A 21,486-nucleotide genomic window follows, 5' to 3' on the forward strand; every position below is an offset into this window, starting at 1 on the left:
CCAGTTTTCCCAGCACCACTTATTGAAGAGGCTGTCTTTTGTCCATTGTATGTTCTTGCCTCCTTTGTCATAAATTAGGTGCCCATATGTGCAGGGGTTTATCTCTGGGCAGTGTATGCTGTACCACTGATCTGTATTTCTGTTTTTGTGCCAGTACCATACTGTCTTGATTACTGTAGCTTTGTGGTAAAGTTTGAAGTCTGGGAGTCTGATTCCTCCAACTCCGTTTTTCTTTCTCAAGATTGCTGTGGCTATTTGGGGTCTTTTGTGTTTCCATATGAATTGTAAGATTTTTTGTTCTAATTCTGTGAAGAATGCCATTGATAGTTTGATAGGGATTGCATTGAATCTGTAGATTGCTTTGGGCGGTATAGTCATTTTCACAATATTGATTCTTCCAGTCCAAGAACATGGTATATTTCTCCATCTGTTTATGTCATCTTTGATTTCTTTCATCAGTGTTTTATAGTTTTCTGAGTACAAGTCTTTCACCTCCTTAGGCAGGTTTATTCCTAGGTATTTTATTCTTTTTGTTGCAGTGGTGAATGGGAGTGTTTCCTTAATTTCTCTTTCTGATTTTTCGTTGTTGGTGTATAGGAATGTAGAGATTTCTGTACATTAATTTTGTATGCTGTAACCTTACCAGATTCATTGATTAGTTCTATTAGTTTTCTGGTGGCATCTTCAGGATTTTCTATGTATAGTATCATGTCACCTGCAAATGGTGACAGTTTTACTTCTTTTCCAATTTGTATTCTGTTTATTTCTTCTCTGATTGTCATGGCTAGGACTTACAAAACTATGTTGAATAAGAGTGGCGAGAGTGGACATCCTTGTCTTGTTCCTGATCCTAGTGGAAGTGCTTTCAGTTTTTCACTATTGAATATGATGCTTGCTGTGGGTTTGTCATTTATGGCCTTTATTATGTTGAGGTAGGTTCCCTTTATGCCCATTTTCTGGAGAGTTTTTATCATAAATGGTGTTGAATTTTGTCGAAAGCTTTTTCTGCATCTATTGAGATGATCATATGGTTTTTATTCTTCAATTTGTTAATGTGGTGTATCACATTGATTGATTTGCTTATACTGAAGAATTCTTGCATCCCTGGGATAAACTCCACTTGATCATGGTGTATGATCCTTTTAATGTGCTGTTGGATTCTGTTTGCTAGTGTTTTGCTCAGGATTTTTGCGTCTATGTTCATCAGTGATACTGGTCTATAATTTTCTGTTTTTGTGATATCTTTTTCTGGAGTTTATCTTAAACTCCAAATGGATTAAAGACTTAAATGTAAGACCAGACACTATAAAACTGTTAGAGGAAAACATAGGAAAAACACTCTTTGACATAAACCACAGCAAGATCATTTTTGACCCATCTCCTAGAGTAACAGAAATAAGAACAAAAATAAACAAATGGGACTTAATTAAACTTAAAAGCTTTTGCCCAGCAGAGGAAACCATAACGAAGACAAAAAGGCAACCCTCAGAATGGGAGAAAATATTTGCAAATGAAACAACAGACAAAGGATTAATCTCCAAAATATACAAAGAGCTCATGGAGCTCAATATCAAAAAAACAAACAATCCAGTTAAAAAATGGGCGGAAGACCTATATAGACATTTCTCCAAAGAAGACATACAGATGGCCAAGAAACACATGAAAAGCTGCTCAACATCACTAAATATTAGAGAAATGCAAAAAACCTTAACCTTAATTCAAAAATAGACATGCACCACAATGTTCACGGCAGCACTGTTTACAATAGCGAGGACATGGAACCAACCTAAATGTCCATCGACAGACGAATGGATAAAGAAGATGTGGCACATATATACAATGGAATATTAGTCATAAAAAGAAACGAAATTGAGTTATTTGTAGTGAGGTGGATGGACCTAGAGACTGTCACACAGAGTGACGTAAGTCAGAAAGAGAAAAACAAATACCGTATGCTAATACATATATATGGAATCTAAAAAAAAAGAATGGCACTGATGAACCTAGTTGCAGGGCAGGAATAAAGAGGTAGACATAGAGAATGGAATTCTTGACATGGGGTGGGAGGGCGAAGCTGGGGCGAAGTGAGAGTAGCATCGACATATATACACTACCGAATGTAAAATAGTTGGCTGGTGGGAAGCAGCAGCAGAGCACCGGGAGATCAGCTGGGTGCTTCGCGATGACCTAGAGGGGTGGGATAAGGAGGATGGGAGGGGGAGGCTCAAGAGGGAGGGGATAAGGGGACATGTGTATGCATAAGGCTGATTTGCTTTGTTTTGCAACAGAAACTAACACAGTATGGTGAAGCAGTTGTACTCCAATAAAGATGTATTTAAAAAAGAATTTGTTATCTTGGAGTTTTCATTTTCAGATCCGTATAATCAGCAACATCTTTGCTCAAAAAACAAAAAATGCCATTTTTAGTATTACAGGTGAAACTGAGCGTCTGAATTTTGTTGGCCATTAAAAATCCCATGGCTGTTGTTGTAAGAATGCTTGCTGGAGCCCTGGCCAAAGTCCAGTCTAAGCAATAACATCCTACTCAGTATACCTCACAGTCCTGTGAGGACTGTCAATTATTAAGGCATTCTTCTTTGCTTCCTCCTCTAAACAGCTGTGAAACATTACAGAATTCATGTTCATGACTTTTTCTATATCCTGTTCAGTCCAAGTGAAATGAGCCTTTCATTATACATATATTATCTGCAGTGTCGCTAAGTGCATACGTTTAAGGTTATACAACTCACTGTTAAATGAATAATCTTTTTGGAAATTAAATTAGAATGCTATGTAATCAATATTAGATAACATGCTGTACATAAATTCATCTTTGACTCAGATTTTATAAAACACACCAAGTACATCACTTCATGTCAAAATAATCATTAAGGGCCTTTAAGTGGTCTTGAAAATAACCTCTTCTAATGTGAGTAGGCATGTGCTCAATTAAATGAGGCCTGAAATATACTTGGCATTGGCTCAGCTCAAAGTCAGGAAACAGTTCTGTTTTTGTGGCTTAGATGCAAATCATTTAAAAATGGTGCTGGACAGCAACATTATAATTAAGTGAGGAGAGAGAAATCTGGAAAGAGTGTATCGTAGATTCAACTGAAAACAGTGAAAGTAAATATAGTTATTAATCTGATTTTCTGTACCATCCCAAGGCAAGAAACATAATTTATTAATTTTCATGTAAACAATATTAATATTTTGAATATGTATATATTTATATTAGCAACTTTGCACATAGAAGACATCATTGATTTGTGTAAAATTATTGACTAAGAGTGGAATTTTTACAAAGTGGAATGTGTTGAGATTCAGCTCATGGAAGGCGTTTTGAATAGGCCATATCACAGTGCCTGGAATTTCTTTGCTCTGACGTCACCCTCTGTGTCCAGTGTTCTCTTCAAGTGCCGTACCACATCTTCTCCCTGATACCTTCACTGTATATTTCCCTAGAGCTCAGGGGTCTTTCTCTGGACACTGAAGAAATTTGCTGTCCCTTTGTATCTATATCACTTGCGCTTCTCTGATGCTAGATTAAACTGTTTAATTTTTCATACCTTGCTGTTTTTTTAAGTTTTCAACTATATTTAAATTTCCATTATGGCAAGCCCTGTGGTTTATATATTTCTTTTGTTCTTTTACAGTGCTTTGCAAATATTAATTTATAATGCAGCTTAGGGGTTTTCATTTTAACTTTTCACATATTTATGTATAACTATAAATATAAAGCCAAGAACTACATAATTTTTTTCAAAAAAGCAAGGAAATTGTGAACATTGTTATCAAATCATTCACAGACAGTATTGAGACCCCAGCAAGCAGCAATAAATATTCCTCTTATTATCAAGGAGCCACTTTGAGTAAAGAAAAACTATAAGGATCAGAAATCTGTTAGTAGAAAGGAAAAAGGAAGTGAGGAACTGGATATCGATCTTGCCAAGTGAAGCAGTGAAAGAAAATATTACACTGTGAACTTCTTTCCACTATTTTCTCAAATTCAATCCAGCAACTCGGGTTAAGAGAACAATGGCTGAGATGTTGGAAATAAATCCAACCCATCTGATAAATCCCTAGGAAACAGGAAATAACACAATTAATGAGAAGAGGAAAGGCTTTTTTAAGAGTCTCAGACAGTTATTTTTTTAAATCAAAAGTAGTCTTCTGAAGCATGACATACTCCTTATATTTTTAATAACATGTTATCTTAATGTTCTTTTGCTTTTTAAGATAAGCTATATGTGGAAAATTGTATCTATTGATTATCTGCATCAAGAACTTGATTAAAGAGCAAAACATTTGGTTAAAAGAGTAAACTGAAGACTTTCTCAGTTGACTAGTCAGTGTCATCATGCTGATCATGTAGCGTGGTCTTAGCTATAGCGTGGAGGCTCCATGGTAAAATGAAAAGAGCACAAAATAAAGGGTCTGAAGGCCTGGGCTTAACCTTTATTCTTTTTCTTCCCTTCTCTCCCTTCTTCCCGTCTTCAGACATTTACTGAGAATCTATTATAGGTACACTGAGACAATTCATCTCCTTGGGCTGACAGTCAAGTGAGGGAGACAAAAAAGCAATGGCAGCCATAGTATTATCTGGTAGATGCCATCATGTCGCAGGCACACAGTATTGTGGTAGCCTTCAAAGGGACTGGTTGGCTTTGGCTTATCATCCAACCTTCAGTTTTTTGTATAATTGTATGTATTTTAACTTCTTCATGAGGTTATTGTGAGGCTCAAAGGAAGCCGCTATATGTTACAAAGTATTGTGAATTGTACTTGCAAATATCGATAGTTATAGGTAATAGTAATTTGATAAAATACAGGGCTGTCGTGAAAACTTGATATATAGAATTTTAAAAGAAATTAGTTTTAATAAAGAACGTTTTTGTTTTCTCTAATATGGAATCCTAAATTTTCATTTCCTTTTTGAAATCCCCATGGTTCATTCTGAAAAAAATTTTTTTCTATGTTAATTAGTACTCCCACACTACCTTTTCCATACTTCTCTTTATGCATTTATTGTATTGTACTGTAATTACATATTAGTTTTATTATCTCCACTAGATCCATCAGGACTTTGAAGGAGGGTTCACGTTTGGTCGTCCTTATGCTACCGGTAGCAACCATATATAGTCCATGATCAATGTGTGTTTGTTAAATAGATTAGAGAAGGAATTTTCTAGTGAGGTTTCTTTGTGTTTTTAGTTATAATATCTACTAGGCAAGAGAGATAATTTTCTTTGTTCTATTAAAGATAATATCCAGGCATGTGACAATAAAGTATTCTAGATATTGTGTGCATCGAATTAGGCACTCCTAACATGGCCTGTCTTGCCTATGGTCCAGAGGAAAGAAGAAAGTTAATAGTGATGTAATCATTGACAGAATGGAGATCTTGGAAAAGAGGAAATGTTAGTGAGGTGTGGAGGTTGCTCAGTGTAGAAAATATTTCTAGATATCTTAATCTCTTTCTTCACTACCAAAATCTTTCAGGGTCATCTTCTCTGAACCTCAAGTTTTCTTGTCTGTAGATAAGAGAATTGAACCAAATGATCTTTAATGCCCCATCTAGCTTGAGGATTCTGTTTGGAGATTGATGGTTGAATAAAATAGGATATTGTCCCTGCATTCTGTTAAATGTTATTCACCTTCATTCTTCCCATGTCTTTATTATACAGACATCAAACAACATTAAAGCATATTGAAGAAAAGGCAAAACATTCAAGAAGATAGGACTTGAATCAGGCTTTAAAGAATAAGAGGTGTATGGGCAGATGGCCATGGACATGGTGATGGCCATGGATGAGGAAGAGCAGTAGCTTCATGCTAAGGGGTGTGACGAAGTTGGAAGATTAGATAAATAGAAGAGAGGGCCTGAAATGCCTTGGAGGGTTCCCATTTAATTTTATAAGCAATAGAGGACCATGTTCAGGAAGGACAGGGGATGCAACCAACGTGAGAAAAAAGGAAGATAAGAGGAAATTGCTCATGACACAGCTGGCATAAGGCTCTGTTAAATGAAGAGAAAGACTGGAATGGACACAAGTCCTGAGAGGGAGGAGGGCTGATTTTGCCAAATGGTTATATCATTCAATTCAAAAGAGTTTGAAAAGATGCTTACACCTGGAGGGATGTGGCAGCTCGGTGGGCCTTTACGTCTCCTGAGTATTGCTCATAACTGATAGAAGTTTTACCTCAGCTGTCCAGTGTGATTTGCAAAAATGTACATTAATGAGCTTCAGGAGATATTTCCTATCTTTGTTGAAAACAGGTGGATATTTGAATCTCTCAATAACTAAATGAAGGCGAATCAGTCCTCCTATTTGAATAGCATCTGTTAATCTCCACTATTGAAGAACAGACATATATCAGGGTTATTTTAAAAATTTTTATTATAGGGAATGTTCTGGCATGTCTGTACTTTTTATTTTCATATAATTAATTTTTTTTCTAGTATTCTTTGTATTTCTTTCTACTTCTTGAGTTTTGAATTCTAGAATTACTTCAGTGTTATACCATGTAGGAACATAGAAGCTTGGCTTGACAGTGCTGCTGACAATTTATATGTCAGGGTGTAACTGCCTAGCATATTCTTTGCTGTTTTGCATTCCTTTGCAAAGTATGCCTTTGTTTAATCTTGAGGGAGTGGGCTTCTCCGATTTTCCATATACTCAGGACATGACTTTTACACAGCCAGTGACTGTTCTGCTCTGTATAGAATGCAGATGTTTGCATTTTCACACAGTTTCTTCAATCGCCTCTCCATTCCTTTTGCATACTGCAAGGTGTCTAATCTGGTGAAGGATGGTGACATTTTTTTCATGTAATTTCTAAGAAAAATTACATGCCTTATGACAGGCATATTGTGCTTCCTTTCCAATTTACCTCATTTATTTCTAAAATACTAAAAGTCTGTTTTTATATCACATTTAGCACATTATAGAAGGCCTGGCTAATTAATTATTAGCCTTTGAAGTTGTAAAGTCCTTTTCTAGCAGTAAGCATTTGAAGCTAGATAATGTCTTATAAAAACTAAATGTTAAGTACTTTTATAATTTTGTATTGTTATCTTCATTAGATAAAATAGAAAAATTTTCATCCACCCTGGGAATTTAAGGTGGTATGTCTGTACACATGATACTTGGATGAATTTTAATACTATTACTTAAATATATGAATGTTTCCTGGGGGAAGTAATTGATACCTGTAAAGGCCAGTTTCTGGTTGTCTATTTTAAAGGTTGATTTTCTGTTTTTAGAAAATGGTCTTGGCACATTAAAATGTTTATTATAAACCTGCTGTATATATCTATATCTATATATTTATATCTTTCTCACTATTGTTCTATCAATCAATCAATCAATTTAATCCACACTGGTATCTGGGCTCTTTCTCTTCACCTGACTTAGATCTTGGTGTTCCAAGGAATGCAGTGGTCCCCTCACCTGTTTCCACTTGAAACAATGGTTTGTGCAGTACATTAAGGCAGTTATGAGGGTGTCAGTGACCCCAAAGATAATTATGGTGGTCAAAGCCAGCTTAGGAGAATGGTGATAGTGATGGACAGCAACACCAGCCATGGTGAAGGAAGCAATAGGGACTGTTTTCTGAACTTTTAATATCCTCATATCTTTGCTTCTACAAGTTCTTAAAAACCCTGTGGGATAGACAGGGAAGGGTCATTTGTTTTTTGTTCAGTATTAAATTTTTTATTTGCAGACAAATTTACAATTTATAGTTGAGAAAGAAGAATTAAAAGATGAATAAGTGATTCATTTAGACTTCAACAACAAAGTAGGTGCCCAATTAATATCACTGACTGGTGAGAGTAAAAAGAGACCGAAACTGGGGTCTCCTGACTCTTTGTCCTGTGACCTTTTTCACTATCTCTGCATTTTCTGAGGCTAAAAATCCACTTTTTAAGGTATGCATAATTTACAGCAAATTTTAAGGTATTCTTTGGTTGCTATAAATTGAGAAGTGGTCTTTGTTGTTTTGCTGACTATTTCTAATTGTTAAATAACCATGTAGTGCATAGTGAAAAGACATTTGCAGACATAGTACATTAAAGTCTTCAACGCTATTGATCACTATTTTTGACCTATGTCATTTTTATCTCCACAGAAATTGGCCCAGTAACAGTTACCACAGATCCCAAGAAATTTCAGTATGAGCTCAGAGAACTCTATGTTCAGGTGAGTTCTTGCATTCAATTTTATTTCTTTTAAGGGAAAGGAAAATAATGAACTTCTGGTTGATTTTCTTTAGTTTTAAGTCTGAAAGCAGTGGTTATTGGTTTTTAAATTCTAACACCACTTTTTCTGACTTAATTTGAATGACAGATATGGTAGTGGGATAGATTGGGTTCAAAATATCACCTTCATTTATGCATTGTCTATGGCCGCTTCCATGCAACAATGTCAGAATTCCATAGTTGTGACAGACTGGCCCACAAAGCCTGAAGTGTTTACTGTATGATGCTTTAGAGAAAAAGTTTACTGACTCTTGTTCCAGATGACTCCTTTCCCTGAGAATCATAAGGAGCAGTTAATTCTTTCCCTGTAATAGTAGTGGTATAATTACGGTAATTTTGATATTCTTTGCTATAAGTCATCTTTACAAAATTTTTGACTGTAAGTATAATTTTGTTAGTAGAGAAGATGAATAATTGGTTTAAATGTTATTCTGAAAACAGGACTTGGAGATAGGGTTGATATGCACCATCTCCTCATTGTTGCTTTGAGGTCATTATTCCCAAATCCATTAGTCAAAAAAGAATTGCTTCTTTGAGGCTGTTTTACTGTCCTATCCTCCATGGATGGTCTCTGCTGCAATCACCTACAGATCTTTTGGCCAGTCCTCATCATTCATTTAAGCTATTGATACCTGAATCATTGGCTGCCTTTCTCCTTTTGGGCTGCCGTCATTCCGGTGCACTTCAGCATTGATGGGGATGACCTGTCAGAACCTTCTCCTCTCAGTTCTTTGACGTGCTATTTGTCTTCAATGACCTTTTCAGTACTCCATCTCAGTCTTCTATTCTCACACACACCCTCTGGATCTTATGATCACCTCAATCTGTTCCGTCTCTCAGATCACTAATTCAAGCAGGTCCACAAGCTTGTTTTTGCAGCTATTTACACTACAACTACTCCTTCACCCTCATCAAGCACTCTAGTCCATTGACCCCTATCCTGTCTCCAAGGCCATCAGATCTCTCCTTTTTCACTTTCTTCCAATCTAGCTCAGAGCTCTGTCATTTCAAAAACACTCCTTTTTCTTTCTTGTCCATTGCTCTTCTGTTCAAAAGGCAAAACCTCATTCCTGAATGACTGCAATTATGTCCACCGATGGCCAAGTGCTGTTGAAACCTCACAACATGGCAGGTTGCTTCCACTGTAAATACATAACCACCTATTTTCACTGGACTCTTAGTACTTCCATGATCTTACTATGTTTCTTTGGTCAATTATATCTCCCATTCCTCTCAATGACAGTTGCAAATCTTATCCATTCTTCTTAAACCTCTATCCCATTACCCTTTTACTACTGGCTATTTCAGCTAACGATCTAGTCTGAGCAAGCTGTCTCACTTACTGTTTCACACACAGGCATATATAAATGGAAGCCCTCTGCTTCCTCATACCTAGCATGTAATCCACCTACATCTGGTATCCATCCCATCCTCATTCCCTACTTAATCACAACTCCTTGGCTTTCTCAGGATCTTAACCTATCAAACTGTATTTTTCTTTTTTTTTTCAACTGCTTAAGGGTTCCCATTTACTTTTAAATATGTTTCCGTCTCCCCCCAAAACAAACGGATCCCAACAAATCAAACCATTATAAGCAAAACAAAATAAACAACAAATCTCTGTTTTTCTCACATCCTCTTACAAATAACTTCTCTCTCTCAGTTCCTTCAGTGTCAAGAATATTGTCTGTATTGACCGCCATCTTTTCTTCACATCCCTTCCCCATCTACTCCTCAGTCTGTTTCGATCTAGTTGCCACACCCCTGCTCTGTCAAAGTAGCTCTAGTTGGTGATATATGATTTGTATTTTGCTAAATGCAGCGGTAGCATTTCATTTGTCAGCATATTAGATTAACATCTGTGTAATTCTCGGCAATACTGGCCCCTCCCTTCTTCTTGAGACATTCTCTTACCTTACGTGTGCTCTCATTTTGTTTCCCACTTTCCCTCAGCTTCCTAGGCAGCTCATTTCTGTCCAGGTGACCATTAAATGTTTAGGATCCTAGGAGGTTTTGAAAGTGGCCCTATATTTTCTTTCATTTTTATTTCTTCTCTTTAGGGGAAATCGTCCATACCCACATAAATATGTTTCTAGCCTAGGCCTCTCCTCTGAGAAATAGACCCTTATGTCAGGCTCTTGGATGTCACAGTGGCCCTCCAAAGTGAAACTCACAAATGTTCTCTTTCCACTGCCCCAAATCTGGTCCTAAATCCTTGCTCTTTGTTCTGTATTTGTTATCTTTGTGAATGATGCCTACAATATTCTGGTTATACTACCAAAGATCTGAGTTATCCTTACTGTATCCATTCCCTGCCTCTCTCCCCCCTCCCCACCCCAATATACAAACTATGAATCAAGTCTTGGTTTTTAACTTTCTAAATAATTTTGATATCAATTGACTTTTCTCCTTTTCTATTGGCACTGTCCTAGTCCCAGTTACTGTATCTTTAGGCTAAATTAATGCAAAAAAGCTTCTAAGTGATTTTCCTGCATTTACTCTTCTTTTTATTTTTCCAGGCCTTTCTCTACTCTGACAGGCAGACAAAATAATTTCAAAATACATCTCTGAACATTTCTCCCTAATACCCAGTCCACTCACCTCCTACCCCCATCTCATCAAAGTCTTCCCAAGTTCATGAGTGACCTGAGGCCTGTCAACCTAGAGCCCTTCCTAGAGCCGCTCTCTCCCTTGGACCCTGAGCTCTGCCACAGGGGCCTTGCATAGAGCCTCCTCCTGTCTGTATCCCCACCTGTCTCCCCACAGGACCTTTGCACATGCTGTTCTCCTTGCATAGGAAGTTCTTGTTCTTCATCCTGCCCTCACGTCCATGCTCCTTTAACCTAGTTTAAAATCCTATATTCAAAATCTCATCCGGAATACCAGTTCCTCAGAAAATCCCGCCCTATCCTCCAGGCTCGGTCATATCTCACTGCCTCTCTCCGTCACAAACTAGTTGGCGTTTCACAGTGAAGAACTATGTCTGATTTAGCTCATCAGTGAATCCCTTAGTAAAATGCCTGGCATATAGAATGTGCTGAATTTTTGATGAATGCAAGAATGAATGAACAAACGAACAAACGAACCATTATGTACAAATTAACGGAGTCCAAATTAGAGTTTGAAGTTTAATACTTTATTGGTTCACTGTAGGGTGCATGACTTGATTTGGAACTATATACGGTATGAGCATAATTGGGGCATAGGATGAAAAAACTCAAAAGTTTGGCATTCCAAATATGTATTCCATCGTGATTCTTTTATTGTGACTGTCTTTATTTTTAAATTGCATACTAAATTGAATTATGTTTCATAAATATCTAAATAGGGGTATATAGTTATCCCTTGACTGTTTTTCTCTTTTATTCAATTTCTTCTGATAATCTTTTTCATTAATCCTCCATTTCCTTTCTCTTATACCATGTCATTCTTTTTCAGTCATTATCTTGATACTTACTGACAATTTACTTTTCTATCCCTTGATATAGCAACTTCTTTGCCGCTTTGGATGTCCACATTCTTTGAAAAAAAATTTTACAGAAAAATTTCTATCCTGTACATGGATCATAGGAACTAGAAATTGTACTGCCCTGATTGTTTAAACTTTTTATGTTCTGGTATTTTATCATGAGCTCCTGAGGGCAAGAGCCTCGTAGCTCTCATTGAGCCTCTGGTCCACTGTGGGATGAACAAGTGTCTGCAGTAGAGTGGACTTAAATAGCTATAAATGAATGTCATACATGGGTGGCTTCTTTTAAAAATGTATATTTAACAGTTAAACTATATCAGGTATAATACAAACTTTACTTTGATGGTACAAAAGATACTTAAAAACCTAATCATCAGTTTTCATTATATAAAGATTCAGAAGGGCCAAGTAATGGAGATTTCTAGCTGATAGAATGTTAGGAAGAGATTTACTGTGTTCATTTTTTTTCTCTTCAAAAAAGAATTCAGCTGGGATATATTCTTGGAAATCTGGCCAGAATGAAAATGCCTACATTCTCAATGAGACCTGGCGCTGGCATTTCCTGATTTCCTGCCTCTCCCCTTCTTTTGTTCTGACGGATCTTCAGGGAGTACCCTTACCCTCCTTGCTCCATTTGTCTCCAGGGTGAAGGCTTGTGATTCTTAATCATACTCCATTGATTCTCTCCCCAGCCAATATCTGGAATTGAACTTGATACAGACACTCTATAGGGTCATATGACATCTCTGTTCAAGAAAATAATCTTTCTTTCTCCCCTGGAATGAAAGCTCGTGTCCATTTCTCTGGAGATTTCCTCTGTACTGGCTGCATCTTATGGAATTCATTTTTGAATTGTCTTGGGATCCAAGGGGATGCTTAATTAGAACAACCAGCCAGGGAAGAAATCAAATATTTACTTTTTCTCTTCATTCAAAATCGGGCATTGTTATAGGCATTGGGAATACCAAGGAAGTGTTTTTACTTTCAAAGTTTCTAGTGAATTATTCCTTTTTTAATCAATGGCAAAAAATGTCACCAAGTAAGGGTCAAATATGATAAGACACTAGGCTACATTATCGTTTAACATCTAACCTAAAGAATATATTTTGTTTTCTCTTCAGTGTTTCGTAGAGAATATTTTATTTCATAAATAAATAAATTTATTTCATAAATCACTCTGTGAAACTAAAATTTACAAATTTCATAAAATTTTAGAATAATACTAAATTCTTCAGTTGCCCTTCTACCATTTTTAGTAACTCCTCCCAAATCACTGATATAAAGAGCAACAAGGATTGCTATCTTATTAAAATTAACTTGGATTTCCTAAAAAAGAAAACTTTAAAAATATTCCTTTCATACTTTAATCGTTTTGAAAACAAGAAAAGTAAATTCAGTTGGAAGTAAATTAAATAATTGCCCATTAACTTTTTACTAGGTTCAGCTATTTTTCCTGTAGAGATATGGAATTAACTTGGGGAAAAGCAATTTAAAAATTTCCAAGAAAAACGTAACAAAAATCGCTAAACTTAAATCATTAAATTTATAACGTTAATTTCATTTTCCTTCATCTTCTTTCATCTGGAATGCAGAGAAGTAACTTGAAAAGTATCTGAGCTTTCTCTCTGGGGAAAAGAAGGGAAGACAAATGACAGCAATGGTATTCAAATCACACAGAGCTTTGGGAATTAATATCCTTGTGAATGTGCAGTGCGAAGTCCTGCCTCAGGTCACAGTCTTTATAAGAAACTATAAAGCTTGTTGATTTTTAGAAAATGGTGTTGGCAATGATATGCTTTCAAGCCTTTTATCCAAACATTTTAAAGAACAAAAAGCATATTAGTCAAACATTTGAAGTGTAGAGAAGGAAGATATTTCTACAGTAATGGAATTATAATTTTTTCATATAGATGGTTGATCCCCAGACCTGAAAAATTTCACACATAATTTAGTTTTTCTTTGAGAAGTGTTTTGATAAAATTGACCTTAATAAAAGCAAGAATAAGAGTAAAAATATGTAGAACAGCATCATGACATAGCAACAAGATAGAGTTATGAAGATTAGGGTAAGATCCAATTATTGTCATTCTTTAACTGAAACAGGAGAATAAATAGGCAAACTGATGTTAAGGGGAAAAAATGTTCTGCTGTAGTATAAGAACAGTTGATGTTAGAATTAACTGCCAACAGAGAATATGAAAAACTGTGGCCAGATAGGCAAAGACTGTTAAAACAGAGGATAATGTTGATTTATGATATCAATTCAGTATACATTTTATTTAATTTCAAGTATTCTAAATCATGCTACTGTGCAAAAGTGTCCTTTTTATTTCTATATTTATAGAAGTCTTCTATATGAATTTAAAAAACAAAACTGATATATAACCAAAAAAATTAAGAAAGTAAAATTGACTAGAACAAGAAAAGGGAAAGGATTATATGTTAGGATAAATATAATGTAGAGCTATAAGAGATGTGATTTTCATGTTTGGTATTGGACATGATTCAACTGAAGAAAGCAGTTTTCATTTCCATTTAAGTTTTCTTAATATGCATTTGACTTACAAATATGCATTTAACTTACAAATGCATATATATCAGCATATACATATACACACTTTTACAGGAGGAATGGCATGTATTTAATTTAGGGAAGAAAGTGAGATAGAGTCCAATACATACAACTCATAATACGTGTGAAAGCTACAAGAATAGTAGAACCAGCATCTGACCCAAAATAAGGACTTGATAGATGTTAGCTATTGTTACTGCTATTACTACTACTATCTCTAGTACTCCGAGGTTCTTTTAGCAGAAATAATCACCAAATAATTATACCATAAATGAACAACTATGGAACTTGTGCCTTGTGAAAGATTTTGCATGTATTTTAAAGTCATCCTCTCATTTCAAACCTACACAAATATTAATCTTCCTTTTTGCAAATGAGGAGACTCAAGCTTTGAGAGCTTAGGTAACATCTTCCTCAGGTCACCGAACTGGCAAGGAGCAAGGCTAGTCTCAAAAGTGGAGGTATTTAATGTCAAAGCCAGTGTCCTTTTTCACTTGGCTACTTTTCTTCTAAAGAGTGGTTTAAGTAACCTTATTAAGCTAATCAAATTAACGTTTATTTATATAATTTCTCTTTGTATTTTACTTCAAAGTAGGAAAGTAGAGAATTAAAGACAGATGTAGGTCTAGGGCTGGTCTCATCCTCAACGAAACAAATTTATTTCTTAAAGATTTCGACTTCCTCTTCTACCTCCAGTCACTTTGGGTTATCAGCTCACCTAAAGTTACTGAGCGGCTAATGAGAATGATAACTGTACATTGAAAATGACTCCCTTTGCTCAGCATGTGTTCTTGCTACTTAGCGCGCTAAGCTTATTTAAGTGTAACCTCACAGTCACCTTGGAGAGACACGAGAACAAGATGTATTTTAAGAGATTGAAAGGTAGTGTTTATACTGCAGTTGTATTTGTAGGCGGTTTCGATTATTTTTATTGTTGAAATTTCTTGGTACCTGAATGAAGCATCTATTCAAACTTTAGTTTGCTGCTGGAGTTTTCTACTAGAGGGACAAACAATCCTATATCCCCAGGAAGTGAGGGATGGGGACTAAGATAAGTAACTGGAGGGCACTGGGAATGATTGACTCCTTTCTAGCTATCCATCCTGGTATCCCTATCCAGAAGCAAATAGTTGGCTGATTTCTTAATGACCTTTTGTGTGCACTTCGAAGGACAAAGAGTATAGAAGGGTATTCTGACCGTTGCATTGCTTTTTCAAAGCAGAATACATAGGCATTTAGAATGGGGTGGGTGTGGATTATGATGGGACATTTCTTGATTTTCTTTTCAAAGTGTGGATGTGTGGGGATGTTCTTAAGGGTACGTACATAAGTCATTGTGGAGTAAATATTGCAAATATATGTGACAGAATAACATTTAGGAAGAGGACTCCTTTTTGACCTATGATGCCTGGATTTATTCCATTCATGGTATTAAGTCAATCAAGGGATTGCTCTGTTCCCCGCAATAAGTACTATACCTGATTTTGTCAGGTTTTAGGTGATGGTGAGGATGGAGGTCAAAATGTTTTTCTTGGGAGAATATTTCTTGATCTAAAGCCATGACTCCTAGAAAAAACCTATAAACCTCACTTTCAACAAAATGGAAAATTAAAGAGTTTCTTTAAGGGAAATTAAAGAGTTTCTTCTCAATCCAAATTGATCTGAAGCAGTTCTCAAGAAGCCATCTTTTTTTCTTCTTAGGCCTTGAAAAAGTCTCAAGAAGACTAGTAGAGTCTTGGTTTTGGTATTGACTTTGAGTAGTATTTGTTCAGTTATCCCTTCAGATGTTCGGATCCCTTCCAGAAACTTATCAGTACCCCAGGCATGAACTGGCATCAGTTAGAGATTTGATAGCACTGGCCTTCCTCAGCACATGATACCTGGGGCTCCTGTGGAGCAATATCTGGGAGCCTCTGTTGATGTTCAAGGCTGATACAGGCTTTCTTGGGCAGGAATATCCCATTATTGAATACTGGTCCAGTCACCAGCTAAGTCCCTCAGGTTTCCTTATGCAAACTTTAAACCGGGTCTCCATTCTTCTATATTCATGTTGATTTTAAAAACTCCTCATTTATCTACTCTCTCTATATATTAGTCTCCTCCTTTGAGATGACCTAGATCTTAGTTCACCAATTTTGTTTAATGACTACTTACTTGTTCTAAAAAAAAAAACAAACAAAAAAACTTATCTATCTCCAACTTCTATATAAATGTAACATTCACAAATTATAATGATTTTATTAGTAAAAATACATTGTTAATTTTTTTCATCAAGACCTATTATAACCTACATAATATAAATATATTTTTATCACTTTAAATAAAAAGAATCACAACATTACAGCTTCTTCAATTAGTAACAAAGATTATGCCAAATGTGCTGGAAAGCATGTAAATTCCATACGTGAATGTTGGAACAGAAAGGAAGAGAAAGTGGGCAGGTAGAGTCTGAGGTAGTACAGAGGAAAGGTAGAGAAGGGTCATAGCAGAGAGAAGACAGGGAGAAAGAAAGCCTTCCCAGAGGAAGTGCAAGCAGGGTGAATGCCTAGTCCTTGAATAAGCAAATGATGATTGGCTACAAGGGCCTCCTTAGACCATGCCCCTGCCCTCTTCTGGCTCCTTCTCACTGAGCAAACAAGAGAGACATTTGAATCTCTCTCAAAGAGACATTTGGAGACCAGGAGTCCTTTCCAACCAGAGACCAAGGCAGTGTCTTAATTTGATGGGAAAAGAAAAGGTCCCAATAAAAAGGTACAGAATCCTTGAAGGAGGAGGGAATTCTCTAAGTAGCAGAGAAGAGGAGAATTACTGAAGTGGATACTGAGAATTCCAAGATATCATTTTGCAGTTTCCCATTTTTGCCTAGAGTTAACCCTGCACACTTCTATATGTCTCCTGATCACGAGAAGGTATTCGGTGGTGTTTTTGTTACTGCTTGGTTGCTTCCACGCTGTTTCCCTCTTGAAAGGACCATGGTCTATTATAATTCATGTAAATTATGAAGCTTTTGAAATATTTTAAGGTATAAAGGCACATTATTTTCTGATTTATGAATCAAGATATTGAGCGTCTGGTACATAGTCTCTTCTTTATGATTATTTAAATGGAAGTGAACTGAATAATCCTCGTAAGGCTCAACATAAAATAAGTTCCAGTAACTGGAAAGATCAAATTTCTGAAGCGTTAGACTCCTACTACTGACAGGTGATAACCTGAAAGCCTGGAAAGGGTTGTCATTGTTAACCTTTAATGTTCCTGGGATCGAGATCAGCAGTTCTTTGATGCCTTGATTTGTATTCCACCTTCTTCAGACTAGTAAAGGGCAGCATGGTGGACTGCCTGGGATGCATCCTTTTCTTTTTTTGATTATGGAGATTTGAAGTTTGGACTCTGAAATATTCTGTCCCTCAGTACATCCCTGCTGTATTTTCTACAAGTGATGAATACCAAATGTCACTGATGCATTAGGATTCTACAGTCATTTTGATTTACTTTATACTTGATTGGGAGCAACTTTTAATTAAATTCAATGTAATTTAATGGTTTCCACATGTACATTCTGTTTTCTGGGTTATAGAATCGCACAGCTGTATTTTTAGAAAGAGAACTGAGGGTTGTAAACTTTTGTTCAGCTTGCAACTGAGTTTCATTTCTAAATTTTATATGTAAAGGGAAAATGATGCAAATAAGACATCCGAAACAATGGGTGTTCCATGTGAAAGGAAAATACAGTTTGACTCTGAAACTAGGCTTAGTAGGTTGTAGTCATGTTAGAATAAGGGTAAATATTGTAACGCCAATAGACGTTCTTTTGGACTCAGGCATGAGCCTACCAACAATGTTTCATTTTTTGATGGCTTAGAGTTAGGCGTAACTGGAAAACAACTGGTATAAACACTAATTCATTGAAAATGGCTGATGAGAATAGAAGAATTGAAATGGGTTGGAAGAAATAATAAGGCATGGCAAGGGCCTGCCTTGAGATTAGCCTTCTTCCTTCTCTGATCTCTTGTTTGATGAGTGTTTTCCCATCAGGTTTTGGACAGAGACCTCATTTTTCTCCAGCTCCTCTCAGGGTTTAAAGGTTCAGTTTCTTCCAGTACCGCTCCCACACTGTCTTGTATTTAGAAAAGACAGCATGGTAATCTGTTTTATTACTCCCTTGACTGATAGCATTTCTGTTCATTCTTATTTAATCTTGTTGACAGGAATTTATTTTCTGAACATAATTATCACTGTAATTCTGAGGTTACCATTTTTTTCTATCTGAAGTGTCTTTGGCAACTTGGTAAGTTGTCACAATCAGTAGAATTATAAAGACAAAATGATGAATGAAACTACTGATACAAATTAGTTATATTTCAGAATTCAAATAAAAACTCTAAGTTAACAAAGTCAGGCCCTTCTTATATACCTTTAGGGAATTATGCAATTCAATGCATTATGCAACTTTATCTCCCTCACAGCTTTCATTTTCATGTATCTGTGCAGGTTGATGTGGTTTCGGGAGATGCATATACATTGCTGTGTTTGTTTTCTGTTAAATATAAAAATTGACCTCATGATGCGGGGTGGGGGGAGGGAGGTGGGGAGGGAGAAAGAGAGAGAGAGATAAGAGGGAAGAAGAGGGAGGAGGGGGAGAGGGGAGACATGGGGGGAGTTAGTTTTATATATATACACTCACATGCGCACACACACACACACACACACACATATATATATTCATATATGTATTGCTTACTTAAAGAACAACTTTTGGCACTTGTATTTTCAGGAGACTTAGCTCTGGAATTTTACTACTTGAAATGAGATGGTCTAGGCTTGAGCAAAGCTAAGACTTAATACAGCAAGTGTGTCTAGATTGTGTCAGGATTGCTTTGCACAGTCTCATTTACCCATTTACCCACTATTCATTCATTTACCCATTCATTCATCAAACAACAATGGAACACTTACTAAGTTCCCCAAGGAACAATGATCTAGTGGGAGGAAGCAGATAAGTTATACGTACAAGTCAGCGAATGCTATAATAGAATGAACAATATTCCGTGGGCATCCAGAAGAAGGAGAATCTTTCTTCTGCTGCTTTTACAGTGTCCCTGACAAGCTGCTTGCAGCCACAGAAGTAGATGAGGGAATAAAATGCCACACTGCTGTTTGCGTGACGCCAGGCAGAATTGAGTTCCTAATCCCTGCTCTTTCACATACTGGTTGTGTGATCCTGGGAAAGGGGTTTTCAAGATTTAGTGCTCTGTCAATAAAATATGCTAAAAATGATACCTCCCCCATCAATTGATGTAAAGTGTAAATAGCGGAGCATGTGTGACAATACCGTCTCAGTGCTTGGTGCACAATTGATATCCATTGAGTTAATACAAGTAGAGTGTCATCACCAACAAAGTATCAGTTAAATAAATGAGACTTTTCATAGATTCACGTTCATTTATTCTAAATTTCTTCATCGTAGGTGTTTTATAGAATATTATTTTACTTTTCCATTTGGTATTCAGGTCAAAACAGAAAATGTTAAGACTTTTAACGGACTACTTTTTTTTTTTTAAGTTTGGAACTAAAAACTTAAAACAGTTTGTTTTTATAATTTCAGTCACAATCCCATTGCACTAATTTTATAATCTGTACATGAGTTTGACCCAAATTAACCTAAAGTATCCGACTTTGTTAGGCTTATTTATAAGCATGGACATTTTGACAATGGTTCTCAGTCCTGTTCTGACAAATTTACCTTTTAGCTAAGTTTAATGATCAGAAGATCAGTTAATGATTTGGGAAACACTGTTAGCCAACCTGTGAGTTAAGTTTCTAAGATATTTTATATGTTTATGTAAATATATAAAAACTTTATTTATAAACTTTGTGTGTGTGTGTGTATGTTTAAACAAAGTAAGTGATTTATAGATTTTTGGAGTAGATTTTAGCTTGATTCCTAAACCTTAGTAAATGAAAACAACTTGAAATTTTGTTTCTAATAACTTCTTCCAGGAAGCAAAGTTCACGGAAGACTTTTAAATCAAATCAACAGCTTTACAAATAATAGTCTAGAATGAAGCCTGCATAACTAAACCAAACATATCATTCTAAAGCAGTGCTGTCCAATAAAAGAATGTGAGCCACATATGTAATCTTAAAAAACAGTTGAAATTAATTTAAATAATCTAACCCATTATATCTAAAATATTATCAGTTTAACATGTCATCAGGATAAAAATCAGTACTTCAGTTTTCAATTTTAAAATAAAAACATTCATTTCCTCAGTTTCAAGTGTTCTGTAGCCACATAGGGCTAGTTAGTGGCTACTACAGTAGATAGCACATATCTGAAGTCTTCCCTTTATAGATCATTTTAATGGTTATTTATGATTTAAAATGATTAGAAAATTAAACTCAAGTATCAGAGAGGGACCTTTATAAGGCTATAACATTATATGTTAACTTCTTTTGGAAAAAAGAAACTTATTTTTCTTCTCAAGAACCTACATGTACAATGAGGCAAACTTCCAAGGATTCTAGTGGTCTTTAGAGTCTACTCCTGGATGATGTGGAGGGATGAGCATCCCGAGGTTCTCTTAGAGTAAATTTGAATGCGAGTCAAGTGGCTCAAAGATTGTTCTCCACTCAGTAACTGGACAAGATTTATCATTCTTGCCATTCCTAACAAGTATCTCTGAAGATGACTTAGCTGTTCTGATTTTTGGCCCACAGACAGGTGACTTCTCCTAGCCCCTTGCTACTAGGTGACAATGAGCAAAAAGCAATTCATCTCTCCAGAGAGTTATTTACCACAGAGGATTATTGTGTACTTGGCCATTTAACAAACGCTGTGGAATGGATAACTTATATTGTGATTCCACTCAGGTGCACAATGTCAAGTGCAGGTGAGAAATTGTTTTTTTGCTTAAGCTTCTGAAAATACAGTAGGAATCTAATACATTTTTGAGCAGTCCAGAGTATTCATTACAGATATGCAGAGTTGGCTACAAGTAACAATTATTCCTATCCAACATACTAAAGTTACCAATGTGCCCAGTAGCTATTTCCCACTTTCCTAGCCCACAAATGCTCACTCAGGGGCATTTGCTGCACACGGTAATCCCTCCAAATAACTGTTATGCCAAGGAAAATATGTTTCATTATTAAAGAATAAAGCAAATTAGAGTACATCTG

General features: G+C 36.1%; 1 protein-coding gene across 4 annotated transcripts in view; it reads left to right on the plus strand.

Moving 5' to 3' along the window:
• HMCN1 (hemicentin 1) overlaps positions 1 to 21,486 on the plus strand; it is a 524,815-nt gene that overhangs the window by 100,465 nt on the left and 402,864 nt on the right. For all 4 annotated transcript variants that reach the window (XR_010941259.1, XM_067728936.1, XM_067728938.1 and 1 more), the window contains exon 2: positions 8,134 to 8,204. Coding sequence is in view for 3 of the 4 variants with exons in the window: in XM_067728936.1 (XP_067585037.1) it covers positions 8,134 to 8,204 (71 nt within the window). In the remaining variant the exon portion in view is untranslated. The remainder of the gene's footprint in view (positions 1 to 8,133; positions 8,205 to 21,486) is intronic.

The sequence above is a fragment of the Pseudorca crassidens genome, chromosome 2 (genome assembly GCF_039906515.1).
Source record: "Pseudorca crassidens isolate mPseCra1 chromosome 2, mPseCra1.hap1, whole genome shotgun sequence".
Classification (NCBI taxonomy): Eukaryota; Metazoa; Chordata; class Mammalia; order Artiodactyla; family Delphinidae; genus Pseudorca; species Pseudorca crassidens.